We start from the raw sequence: 13,540 nt of genomic DNA on the forward strand, positions 1-13,540 counted from the left end.
AGGGAGAGAGAGATTATTTTTATTTTACTATGATGTTTTAACTGTGGAGTATTTTAGAAGGAGAATAATTCAGGCCTTTTGTTTTTTTCACTGTCACCCAAACAAGTTTGTTACTTCTCATGTAAGAACATTCCTTATTCCATGAAATGTCAAGCTAGTTGCAGTGCTGTCATTTTGGGACTGTTTTCATTACTTTCTGTCCAAGTTCTGCTTTGTTGTTTCTTGTTTTGCAGTATGTCCATCCTTCTCAGTAGCAGCAAATTAATTTTTCTTTAAGACCGACTTGCTAGGTTGTGGTGTGTATGCACATTCTTTTCACATTAAAAGTATTTTCATTAGGCAGTGTGATGGTGCACACCTTTGATCCCATCTCTTAGGAGGTACAAGCAGGTGAAATCTATTGAGTTCAAGGCCACCCTAGTCTTCAGAGTGAGTTTCAGCTCAGCCAGAGCTACACAATGAGACCCTGTCTCAGACAAAAGTCTTTGCATTGTCTGCAAACTGCACTTAGATTTATTTGACCTTCTGACACGGTTGGGGACAAAGGGCTCAACAGTTAAGAGCACTTGTTGCTCTTTCAGATGGCCTTTGTATTTGGTTTCCAGCACTCCAAAGATGGCAGCTCACAACTGTCTGTAACTCCAATTCCAGGGGAATCTGACACCCTCTTCTGTCTCTCCCAGGCACCAGACATGTATATGGTTCATGTCCATATATGCAGGTACTCACACAAAATAAAAATAGATATTAAACAAAATTTCTAGGCTCAGTGAGATGGCTCATCAGGTAGAAACATTGACATACAAGCCTGGCAACTTGAGTTTGATCCTGGGAACCAGGATGGAAGAGCCAGTTGTGCATGTGCTCTAGCACACGTGCCCACCAGTTCTCTTGCTTCACATACCCATACAATAACATCACAATGCATTGTTGTTATAAGCACGGTAACACATTACAGCATGGTTTTAGTCAGGCTGGTGAGATGGCTTGGCAGCTAGAAGTGCTTTTAGCTCAAGCCTGACAGCCGAGCTCTGTCCTTGGAATCCATAAGAAAGCTTATGCAGTGGTGTCCATTAGCATGCTCTAGCCCGCCAGCTTGCAGTCTAAAGTACAGAACACAACAGATATACAGAGACCCTTTCTCTGCAAAGTAGGAAGAACGAACTGAGTTGCACATGTGTGCTATAGCATATATGTGCCTTTATGCATACATCATACAAACATGGTATTAATAAATAAAAAAATTAAATATCTCCAATTAAATTTAAAAAGTTAAAGCAGTTTATTTGGTAACTGTATTTTAAAAAACAAGTTTTTCTTCTTTAAACTAGGCCTTATTGAATTTGAAGAGTGTGACCCTGCTAGTGCAGTTGAAGGTAAGTTTGCTTGTAATATATTGACGCATGTGAGAACTAGTGTCTTCTGCTTGTTGGGCAAATGAAAAGTGACTGCTATCTACTGGTGCCTGTCAATGTTAAAATACATGTATTTAATGGTCTTGATGCTGAACCCAGGGTCTAACATATATCCTACTAGCGAGCCATACCCATACGCCAAAATAATACTTTTAAAAGTACATATAATGAATTATGTACTTTTTTGAGTTTAATGTCTTTATATGCTTATTTTATCAGAAGTTACAAAGAGTTACAAATTTTACCAGAAAAGAGAATTTCATTAAGTGAATATTCTGTATGTTTATAATGAACCATATTGTATTAATTTAAGAGTTGAAACGGGGGCTGGAGAGGTGGCTCAGCGGTTAAGAGCACTGACTGCTCTTCCAAAGGTCCTGAGTTCAAATCCCAGCACCCACATGGTGGCTCACAACCATCTATAACAAGATCTGATGCCCTCTTCTGGAGTGTCTGAAGACAGCTACAGTGTACTTCCATATAATAAATCTTAAAAAAAAAAAAAGAGTTGGAACAGATTGATTTAAGTTATAGACTTTACTAATTGACACTTTTTATTATTGTTTGATCGTTTGCTCAGTTGTTTATTAATTTATTAGGATTTTTTGGGGGGGGAGGAAAGGTTTTGCCATGTATCCTAGGCTGGTAACAAACTTAAAATCCTTCTCTGTCCCAGCTTCTGTAGTGCTAGGATTACAGTGCACGGCCACTCTTGGGGATGATTTATTTCTTACTTCCAAAGTTTGCTTGACACTTAAGAAAAAGATTTGTGCGAGTTCTTGTGTTTTATATCTTTATCAAGAGCAGTTACATTTCTATTACAATGTGTATTTATGTTAAAGGTATAAAACCAAGGAAAAGAAAGACTTTTGCTTTGCCTGGAATAATTAAAAAGGAAAAGGATGCAGAATCTGTGTAAGTATTTTAAACATTGCCCAAATTCTTTTCATTGTTTATAAGTGATTAAGAATTGTTTTGATTTTTGAATGGAAAAAGTCTTTTTGAAAGTATTCAATGTATATGTCTAAAACAGGAAGAAAAAAGCCTTTCTGAACAACTAGATTTGTTAGTTTCTTTGGTTTCAGTTCATACCATTAGCTTTTCTTATTTACTACTTATTCTTTGAAGACATTATAGACAAAACTTGACATGCCCAGGACCCATATGTAGAAAAACAGAAGCAAGTCCTATAGGTTGTTCATAGATACCGCACCCCATAGAGTTTTAAAAATATAAACCCTGCCAGAAAGACCTGCCGAGTAGACAGCTTCACTGACTGCACTGCTGAGTCTATTACTACAAAGGAGTGCGTATCTACAGTGATAAGCACTGCAGATTATGTGTGTACTCTTTGTGTTTTAATAGTTATTATTGATACGAAATAGTCTACCTTTGAGTTTTAAATTTGAATTAATACTATTTTAATCTTCATGACATAATTTCTCAAAATATTTTTGTAGCATTTAAATAAAAGGTATATTTAAGTCCCAAGATATATATTGTAAACATGAAATACTTAGCAGAAATGCTTTATTTATTTTTTTTAGTTATTCACTTTACATCCCACTTACTGCTCTCTCCTGATCAACCACCCTCCCACCCCCAATTCTTCCTCCTCTGAGAAGGTGGAGGTCCACCTGAGTATCTCCCCACCCTGGCACTTAAAGTCTCTAGCAGATAGTTTTAATAATTGAATCTTAAAAATACTTCATTTTTGTTTTGTTTTTAAAAACAGGGAATGTCCTGATGCAGATTCGCTTGTAAGTAATCTTAATTTCATTAAAGAAAATATAAATTAGGTATTTTCATTAGAAAAAAAACACATTTGTTTTTATTTTAACCAGTCTTCAAAGAAAAATACTAACCATGTAATAATTTGGTACTAAAATAATTTTAAAGTTTTATATTACATTGTACTTTACTGATAAATGAAAATACTTTTCACTGTCTTTGTGAAATGGCTAATTTTACTTTTACAATTAGAGTGATACTATGTCAAGAAAGTTTTCTTGGGGCATAAGAGATTTAAAAACTGTGTTCCTTAAAATTGGTCGAAATTTATTAATTTATGCTTGTTTTGTTCTTTTAATTTCTCAAGACCGGTTTTCTAAGTGTAGTCCTTGTTGTCCTGGAACTCTCTCTGTAGACTAGGCTAACCTTGAACTCAGAGATCATCCTGCCTCTGCCTGCAGAGTGCTAGGATTAAAGACCTGCCTTACCATTTTCAGGCTTAAAAGATATTATGTGTTCATGTATTTGGTTTTCATTTAAGACATTTTAGAAATTATAGCAACAAGTAATGGTTACTGTTCTGTGTTTTTAAGGTTTGTTTCTGTTTCTTGATGTTTATGAAAAATTACAGATGATACCAAATTGAGGTCTTAGTGCACTAGTAGATTTACCAAATGCTGTAGATAATGTGCAGATTTATTTTTATTAGACACTAATTGTGTTGATTAGTGTAGAAGTTTAAGGACTGCTTTTGTGTTTTTGTTTTGTTTTTACTTTGAGACATTTAAATCTTTTTTTTTTTTTTTTTTTTGGTTTTGTTGAGACAGGGTTTCTCTGTGTAGACCTGGCTGTCCTGGAACTCACTCTGTAGACCAGGCTGGCCTCAGAAATCTGCCTGCCTCTGCCTCCCAGAATGCTGGGATTACAGGCGTGCACCACCACTGCCCAGCTGACATTTAAATCTTAAATGATGTAGTGCAACAAAATAAAGAATGGAAAATATTTTGTAAAATGTTTCTTATGTAACTTAGATAAACTAGTAGTTTTGTTTTCTATTTCAATTTTCAAGTAAGAAAGATGTGGTTTACTAATAAGTTTATTTGGAAATTGAGGCTGGAGGATGTCTCAGTGGTTGAAAACCTGTACTATTGCAAAGACCAGTCCCCATATCAGGAAACTCCCAACTGTCTAACTCAGATGCCCTCAAGCCTCCTCTTGTATCTGTGAGCACGTGATACACATAAACTGATGCAGGTGCATGCAGATACACACAAGCAATACAACCCAAATCTTTTTAAAAGTATGTGGAAATTAAGAGTGAGCCAAGAAGTTTAACTGATTGACAAAGGCAGCAGGTATATTTGACATTTACTGTTGCTCTCATCATGTATTTTGAAATTATTTATAGCACTTGATGGTTGCAAATTTATTAAACCCTTTATTCTCTTAAATATTTTATCTATATGTGTTTAACTTTCTAATTCTTTCAGCTAAATGCTACAATGGTTGTTATCCAATTTTAGACTTTACATATAATTATCAGACTTTAGGAAAGGACTAATGAGAACATGATCTAATGCTTTGGAAGAAGAGATTGGTAAATTTGATTGTAGAAATGAACATTTTAAGTTAGGAAAGCATGTATCATAAAGGGTTTTATATCACCATATTGGCAATATATATTAAAAGATGTCTACCAGAAAGTTCTTTGATTTTTTTCTTTTTAAATACAAATCAGTTTAGAAGTTAAGCAATTGACTAGCAAGAAAAGGATATGAACTTGAAACAAGCAGTTTCTTCAAAAGAAATAAAAGTAGTGAATAGCCGTAATGAATGCTATTCAGAGATGATGCAAAGTGAACCAAACACATGGTGGTCTCATTATATTACAGAGGTGTTGATGTGTACATGCCATTGCATATACATTAATATAAATCAGGCAATCTGTTTTCGGGATAATTTGATAATATCTCACAAATAAATATAGATTATATTAAGCCAATAACCTTCTGCTCAGTGTTTATTATTATGACTGTTCATACAACATCTGCATCTACAACATACACAGTCTCTTGATAGAGGTACCTACATAGAAACCAAGAGGGGGGGCAAAGATACTTGTTTTTATTTTTCAAACCTTTTATCAAGAAAAATGTATTAGCAAAATACTGAATGCCAAAATATTCATCAAATGAGAACTGGTTAAACTATTAATATAGGCAGATTTTTACAAAGAATTAGGTTGATCCTTATCTGTCCATATGGAAAGAATTTATCAAGTAAAAGTGTGATCCCTTGACTGATTGCTATTTCAAAAATGAACCCTGTCAAAAAGTAATTGTGGTTGCTCGGGGCAGAATGGTCAGTTATTAGCAGGACAGGAGACTTATTTTTCATTGGCTTTATTTTGCTTATGGCTAGTTCATGCCCTTATCTCCCTCCCTAGGTGGATTACCAGGTGGTAGCTTGCCACTGGATATGGGTGCTGGAAGCCAAACTTGAGTCCTTTGGAAGAGCAGTAGATGCTCTGAACTACTGACCTATTTATCCAACCCCATGTCTGTTAAAAAAAAATCATCTAAGCAGTATAGTTATATAAAGATATTACATAGTACCTTGTCAGGTAGTATTGTTACCTGATTGGCTTCTTATACTCTTCCACAATTCTCAGGAGATTCATGAGGGTTGTAGGTATGATAAATTAATTTATTTCTGTTTCTTAGTATTACCAAAGTTTATTTAATGTTAACTTTCATATGTTATTTTGGATTTTCTTGTTTTGTGCTGTTAGAAATAAACCTTCTGTGAATACTTGTATATGTGTTTTTATATAGATAATTATTTTCTATGGTGATTTTATTTCTGAAATTTAGTCTTAAAATAGGTACTTTGGAGTTTCTTTGTGTTGTCTTGTTTTTCTATCCCTTTTCTTTTCTTCTCTCCTCTCCTCTCCTCTCCTCTGCTCCCCTCCCTCCCCTCCCCTCCCCCTCCCCTTCTCTCCCCTCCCTTCCCTCCCCTCCCCTCCCCCTCCCCTTCCCCTATCCCCTTTCCCTTCTCCCTCTCCACTCCTCCCCCTCCCCTCCCCCTATCCCCTTTCCCTTCTCCCTCTCCCCTCCTCCCCTCCCCTCCCCTCCCCCATTCCCCTCCCTCCCCTCCCCCTCCCCCATTCCCCTCCCTCCCCTCCCCTCCTTCCCCCTCCCCTCCCCTCCCTCCCCTCCCCTCCCCTCCCCTCCCCTCCTTCTCCCTCCCTTCCCCTCCCCTCCTCCCCCTCTCTCCCCTCCTCTCCCCTCCCCTCCTTCCCCCTCCCTTCCCCTCCCCTCCTCCCCCTCCCTCCCCTCCTCTCCCCTCCCCTCCTTCCCCCTCCCTTCCCCTCCCCTCCTCCCCTCCCCCCCTCCCTCCCCTCCTCTCCCCTCCCCTCCTCTCCCCTCCCCTCCCCCCCTCCCTCTCCTCCTCCCCCCTCCCTCCCCTCCTCTCCCCTCCCCTCCTCTCCCCTCCCCTCCTCCCCCTCCCCCCCCTCTTCTTTTTTTGGATTTGGTCTTTTCGAGGCAGGGTTTCTCTGTATAGCCCTGGCTGTCCTGGAACTCACTCTGTAGACCAGGCTGGCCTTGAACTCAGAAATCCACCTGCCTCTGCTTCCCAGAGTGCTGGGATTACAGGCGCCACCACTGCCCGGCTATCCCTTTTCAACCTATTTATATTTGAGTTGATCTTATTATAGAGATCATATAGTTGGCTCAAATATCTTTTTTTTGTTTTGCCAATTACTTTAATTATAGTAGTAAATGTATTTTTCATTTATCAATTCAGAATAGGAGTATATTTTATTAGATTTGTTTTAAATATCTGTTTTTAGTTAATAAATAATCATGCATACTTATAAGATACCATGTGGTATTTTTAGTATGCATATCTAGTGTCTAATGGTTAGATCAGAGACATTGGCATAATCATCAACCGCAAATATTATTTCTTTAGCTTCTACACATAAAGTATAAAATATTTGTGTGTGTGTGTCTGATATATCATTTAATATAATGTCCTGTTCTATGTAGCTGTAATTGATGGAATTCGTTTTTTTGTTGTTGTATGAGTTTGTGGCTGAACGCCATTCCATTTTGAATGTATATTGTATTTTTTTTTTTTACTCAGCCATCTGATGATGGACACGGTGGTTGGTTGATTCCATGGCTTGGCTACTGGAAATAGTATTGCTATAAACTTAGGAATACAAATATCTTTTTAAAAACATTTTTTCTTTTTAAATTTTGGATGAATCTTTATTAGAGCTCTTTAGTGGTTATTCTGTGTCAGATAGTTTTTTTTAAAAAAATATTTTTTCACCACACTTTATAGTTTTTATCTGCAAATAGATCTAAAAGCAGCCTCTTTGAAAACAGTTTTTCAGGGGCTGGAGAGATGGCTTAGAGGCTAAGAGCACTGACTGCTCTTCCAAAGGTCATGAGTTCAAATCCCAGCACCCACATGGTGGCTCACAACCATCCGTAAAGAGATCTGATGCCCTCTTCTGGTGTCTGAAGACAGCTACAGTGTACTTACATATAATACATAAATAAATCTTAAAAAAAAAAAAAAAAAAGAAAACAGTTTTTCAGCCTTTGTATAGTTTTATCCCTATCTTCTAATGCTTTATCACAGTTTGTTTAGATTTGTTGGACTGTCTAGTCTGTCCTGATAAGCAGTCCCATCTCTTCTTCCCCCTATTGCTATTTAACTTTCTAGTTGTTTGCTGGAGACTCTGTGGCTTATTTGTAACTTCTTATAACCTGGATTTTGCTCACTGTATGTATTCCTATAGTGAATTATTTCACTTCTCTGTGTTATTTAAGTTGGTACTTAGATCTGTAAGCTTGATCAGATTTAAATTAAAGGGGATTTGTTTTATTTTCTCTGAATGCACATGTTATTTTCCTTTTTATCTTTTTAAAAAATACTGATATACTCTTAAATGATCATTTGCTAGCTGAAACTTTAATCTCCTTTAAAGAGGCACTGTGTCTTAATATCTCCTTGCAGCTTCTTGTGATATTGAGAGAATATTTAGAATAAAATTGGCCATGGCTTTTTTTTTATTCATTTATTTCTGTTTTTTAAAATTGTTTTATTTATTTACATTCCAAATGTTGCCCACCTTCCCAATATCCTCTCCAAGAGTTCTTTACCCCATCTCCCCCTTTGCCTCTGAGAGTGCTTCCCACCCGACCCCTTTAGCCCCCTTCTACGATGAGGTACATCCTTTGTCCCTGATTTTAACAGAAATGTGGATCTTTAGCATTCTGAATTGATTTTCACCTTGGCTTTTTTTCTTTATTTTTAAGGATTTTTAAAAAATTGATTGTATGTGTATGTATCTATCTATAGGGGGAATACAGATATGCATGTATATGCAAGTCCCCTCAGATGTCCTGTAGCCGAATGACCTGTGTTCTTAGCTACCAAACCCTGTCATACCCCACCCTGGCAGTGTCTTGCCCTGAAATTATGATTTCCTATTGCATGTCACAGAATTCTCTTCAGGTTTTGGGAATATAGAATATGATTTAAAACTAATCAACTAAAGAGATGGAATTTCCACTGTGCTGATAGTTTTGTTAATTTATTGGTATTTGATACAGTAGCTTAGTTCCTCGGTAGTGTATCTTTTTTTTTTTTTTTTTTAAACTTTTGGTATTTTTCAAGAAAGGGTCTCACTGTGCAGCTTTGGCTATCTTGGAACTCAGTATGTAGACCAGGCTGGCCTCAAACTCACAGAGATCTGCCTACCTCTATCTTTGAAGTGCTAGGGTTAAAGGTGTGCACCTCTACCTGTGGCTCTCAGTAATATTTTAGACTATAAGAGTGTGTTAATCTTTATTGTCTTAAATACTGGCACTGTCATTATAGTAATTCTTTACTCTTGTTCCCTAGAATATTCCTGATGTAGATGAAGAAGGTTTTAGTATTAAACCAGAAGCAAATCAGAATGATATCCTTTTGTGATCTGGGTATTCTTAGTGGGTTGTGTTGGCATATACATAGCTATAAAAATAATGTTCTACTTAAAGCCTCTTCTGTTTTTAGCTAAAATATGGCTATTCTTTATTTACATACTTTGTTAATTTAAGTGAGTAGTTTTATTCCTATCAGTATATATTCATATCCATATGTGCATGTATATGCAAGTATATATACTTTTATATATATAATATATATGCTTTTATATATATTATATATAAATATATACTTTTATATATATTATATATATGCAAGTATATATATATATATATTCATTACTCTTATAAGGCTCTTTTATTTTTGTATTTATTTTTGTATTTATTTTTGTATTTATTTGGAAAATCAGTTAAAGATAAGGTAGAAACTAAATTCTTTAACTCATACTCACATACCAAAGAGAACCATTTCTACTCATCCAGTGATTCTGACTCTGAAGATGAAGAACCAAAGAGGTACCGGATAGAGATCAAGCCTGTACATCCAAATAATTTGCATCACACAATGGCTTCTTTGGATGAATTAAAAGTATCCATAGGGAACATAACATTGTCCCCAGCAGTATCTGTAAGTATCTGAACATCAGCCAATTTGTACTGTACATAGAACCTTTTCATTTTACCTCATCTTCTTACAACTGGTTCATTTTTTAAACAATATTTATTTTATTAATGTCCACTGGTGTTGTGCATGATGGATGTAGAGGGAATGTGTGCATGTGACACAGGGTGTGTGGTGGTGGTCTGGACAGCTCTGTTCATCAGGTCTCTCACTTCACTGTTGCGTGGGTTTTGAAGATTAGACTTAAGTTGTGATGCTTGTTTGTGTAGCAGGTAATTTTTTTTTACCTGCTGAGATATCATACCACCTATGGGTAATTTTGAGAATAGTAAATCAATAAATAAAACTAAAACATTAAGCAGTAGTTAAGTACAAGTACACAGGTTGGGAAAATACTATCTTGTCATTCTTAAAAATTTGTTTGTTTGTTTTGTTTTATTTGTGTGAATTTTGTATAGTGTATTTTTTTTCTTTTTTTTACAAAATGAGACTGAATTCAGACCCTTGAGCTGAATCCCGATGCCTCTTTCCCCCTTTTGTTATCTGGCCTTCCCTGCCAGCCCCCAGAGCTTTTAGGTTGTGACTGTTTGCTTGCATGTATGTCTGTGGATCATGTCTATGAAGTACCCAAGGAAGGCAGAAGGGGGAGTTAGATATTGGGAACAGGACTTATATAAAGTGAACAGGTAATTGTGACATGTCATGTGGGGCCTGAGGACACCCAGTGTTCACAACTGCTGAGCCATCTCTATAAAGACAAATAAGGCTATTGATTTGGCTTAATTATGCTCTTGAAAAAATTTCTTCCCCTTTCCTTCCCTCCCCTCCTCTCCTTCACTCTCCTCCCCTCCCCTCCCCTCCCCTCCCCTCTTCTCTCCAAGATAAGGTTTAATTGTGTAGCTCTGGCTGTGGTGGAACTCACTGTTTAGACCAGGTTGGCCTTGAACTCTAGGCTGCCTCCTTCCTAGTGCTGGGACTAAAGGTGTGGACCACCACTACCTGGTGAAAATATTTTTAGGAGAGTGAAAATATTGAACATTTGGGGGTTTTTTGTTTTGTTTTTTTGTTTTTTTGATTTTTGGATTTGTATTTTTTTTGAGACAGGGTTTCTCTGTATAGCCCTGGCTGTCCTGGAACTCACTCTGTAGACCAGGCTGGCCTCAAACTCAGAAACCCACCTGCGTCTGCCTCCCAAGTGCTGGGATTACAGGCATGTACCACTACCACCTGGCGAACATTTGTTGATTGTTATATTGTATAAACAGTGCTGTGTGTCTCTGGCAAAAGATTGTGAATTGACAGAGTTAATATTTTCCTCATCTAATTTTCAAGGGTTTCCTCAGTTTTCAAATCTAATGCAAAAAGATGTCATGAAAATCAACTTAAAGGTTGATTTCTGTCTTTCCCCTTTTCCCTGAAGTGCTAGAACTTGGTTCTAGGCGTTTGCTTATGCTGTGCCAATTCTCCTGGCTCCTTTTTGAATTTATATATTTTTCTCTCTCGCTGTCATATTTGAATTTGAGGAAGAAATAAAATACTAATGTAGCTAGGAGATGCCTCAGCTGTTAGCTCTGTGCCAAGTTCTATTCTCAGATACCACTTTGGAGGAGTAAACTGACTTTTAAAAGTTTTCTTCTGGTTTCCACCCACATGTGTGCCTACATTCATACACACATATATCATACACAGTAATGATAAAAATTAATACTATAGTAATAAAGCCACTGATATAATATGAATTCAGAAGTATTACAGAGGAGTTTCTGTGGAAATATGCATGTTATCATTACTTAAAAGCTCTTTTCCATAATAATTTTTGTTATAACACTATTTTATGTGTATGTAGGTTTTAATTTTTTTAATTTTAATATATTATTTTTGAGATGAGCTGACTAATATATGCTCTGTAGACCAGGTTGGCCTTGAACTCACAGAGAGTTGCTTGTCTCTGCCTCCTGCTAGGATTAAAGGCATGTACTACCACACCTGGCCCTAATTATACATTCAAAGTTGTGTGTGTGTACATACATACACATACATACATACATACATACAAGTGAAAGTATTTTTTTCATAGCACTCATTCCCAAGTGTCAGTCCATGGGCAGAACATCTGCCAAGCAAGCACTATGCCCTTATCTGATACTCAGCACTGAGGAAGGGGAAGGGAGGAGGAGATATTTTTTGATGGGGGGGGGGGAATTAAATTCTCAAGGCCATGCCTCAAAGATTTCTGAAGTGAGCATTTATTACATCATTACTATTTTAACATTGATGAGTGTGTAGTTATAAAGAGACTTATATATGCGAAGTAGAGATTTATGAACCATTGAAAATTTTTATTGTGTAATAGCATAACTAATTAAAGATACACATAAGCAAAAGCATAAAGATTTATTTATTTATTTAATGTATATGAGTACACTGTAGCTGTACTGGGAATTTGAATTCAGATCTCTGCTCGCTCTGGTCTGCACTCTCTTTCTGGACTGCCCTGCTTGCTTCGGCCTAAATACTCTGTAGCCGTCTTCAGACACTCCAGAAGAGGGCGTCGGCTCTCATTACAGATGGTTGTGAGCCACCATGTGGGTGCTGGGATTTGAACTCAGGACCTTCAGAAGAGCAGTCAGTGCTCTTAACAGATGAGCTATCTCTGCAGCCCATAAGCAAAATCTTAAAGGGATGGCTATATTTTAAAATTTTACGAATAGTTGAGGTCGTAGGTATTTTTTAAAGCTTTCATGTGCCATCTGTTTTTTTTCGGTTTGTCTTTAAATAAATATTAATTTCATGCCCAGAAAATAGTCAAAGGAAAAATTTAATAGTGACTATTGGTTTTGGAAAGAAGATACCTTTGCATGTGTTTTGTTGCCCATTTGGTTAACTTGTATAATTTACTCCCTGTCCATGTGCTTTAAGGTGAATATGTTTTAAGTAGGATTTAGAAGGGAAGAGACAAATTATTAAGCATGAAAAGAGAATTAAATTCTTTACTGAACATTGTCTTTCTCTTTCTTTGCATGCACTGCTAGAGACACAGTCCAGTAAGTGCCAGATTTTATATTTTACCTATTGACTTTTAAAAACTTAGTGTAATAAAACATTTGATTTTCAAAATTTTGTTACATTTTATATTATTATTGTAATATTTTGCTTTAGATATTAATAATATTTAAGAACATTTTATTAGGTTCATGTATTTACTTTTTGAATTCAATAACTACACTAGAAATTATGCTTACATTTAGAGGTACATTTATAAGTGCTGACTTTTTAAAATATCTTTTGTAAATGCAATTTTCAATTAAGTATATATGATAAAGGCCACATAAACTAGGTTGGTATTAGTAACATTTTATCAAATAGTTTGTTACCAAGTTAAATTATTTAATAATACTTAAATTTTGCATTTCTGTTTTAGGTGCAGATGAATCGGAATTCATCTAGTAAGTGTGATATAGGAATTGGTTATTTTATGTAAGACTATCAGGCACATTACTAGTCTTAGCCTTGTGTAGTTAAGGAATTAATGCTCTTTTCATATTGCCAATCTTACTGCTTGACTAGAGGATGCTTTATGCAGAAAACAAACAACCCATAGTGTTTCTTGTTACCCTAAGAAGCATTCCTTAGTTTTCATATAGCTTACAGAATCTTTCAGAAATCAACAAAGCTAGAGAAATAACTTCTGATTAAAAATGTTAAAATAGACTGTTAATTGTTGTTAATGTGATCCTAGCATATATATATACCCCTTGGTGTCAAACCTCAGCATTTTAAAGGAGGGTATAAGAATGTTGTAGTTTCTACTTTATAATTTCAAG

General features: G+C 36.1%; 1 protein-coding gene across 3 annotated transcripts in view; it reads left to right on the top strand.

The window, feature by feature from the left end:
• The window catches only part of Fcho2 (FCH and mu domain containing endocytic adaptor 2), a 105,956-nt gene that overhangs the window by 62,858 nt on the left and 29,558 nt on the right, over positions 1 to 13,540 (top strand). For 2 of the 3 annotated variants that reach the window (XM_052159974.1, XM_052159972.1), the window contains 7 exons: positions 1,332 to 1,376; positions 2,258 to 2,330; positions 3,151 to 3,175; positions 9,072 to 9,129; positions 9,547 to 9,722; positions 12,749 to 12,760; positions 13,138 to 13,162. In XM_052159974.1, coding sequence (XP_052015934.1) covers positions 1,332 to 1,376; positions 2,258 to 2,330; positions 3,151 to 3,175; positions 9,072 to 9,129; positions 9,547 to 9,722; positions 12,749 to 12,760; positions 13,138 to 13,162 — 414 coding nt within the window. The remainder of the gene's footprint in view (positions 1 to 1,331; positions 1,377 to 2,257; positions 2,331 to 3,150; positions 3,176 to 9,071; positions 9,130 to 9,546; positions 9,723 to 12,748; positions 12,761 to 13,137; positions 13,163 to 13,540) is intronic. The other variant, XM_052159973.1, reaches the window with a different exon arrangement.

Source organism: Apodemus sylvaticus, chromosome 16 (assembly GCF_947179515.1).
Source record: "Apodemus sylvaticus chromosome 16, mApoSyl1.1, whole genome shotgun sequence".
NCBI classification, from domain to species: Eukaryota; Metazoa; Chordata; class Mammalia; order Rodentia; family Muridae; genus Apodemus; species Apodemus sylvaticus.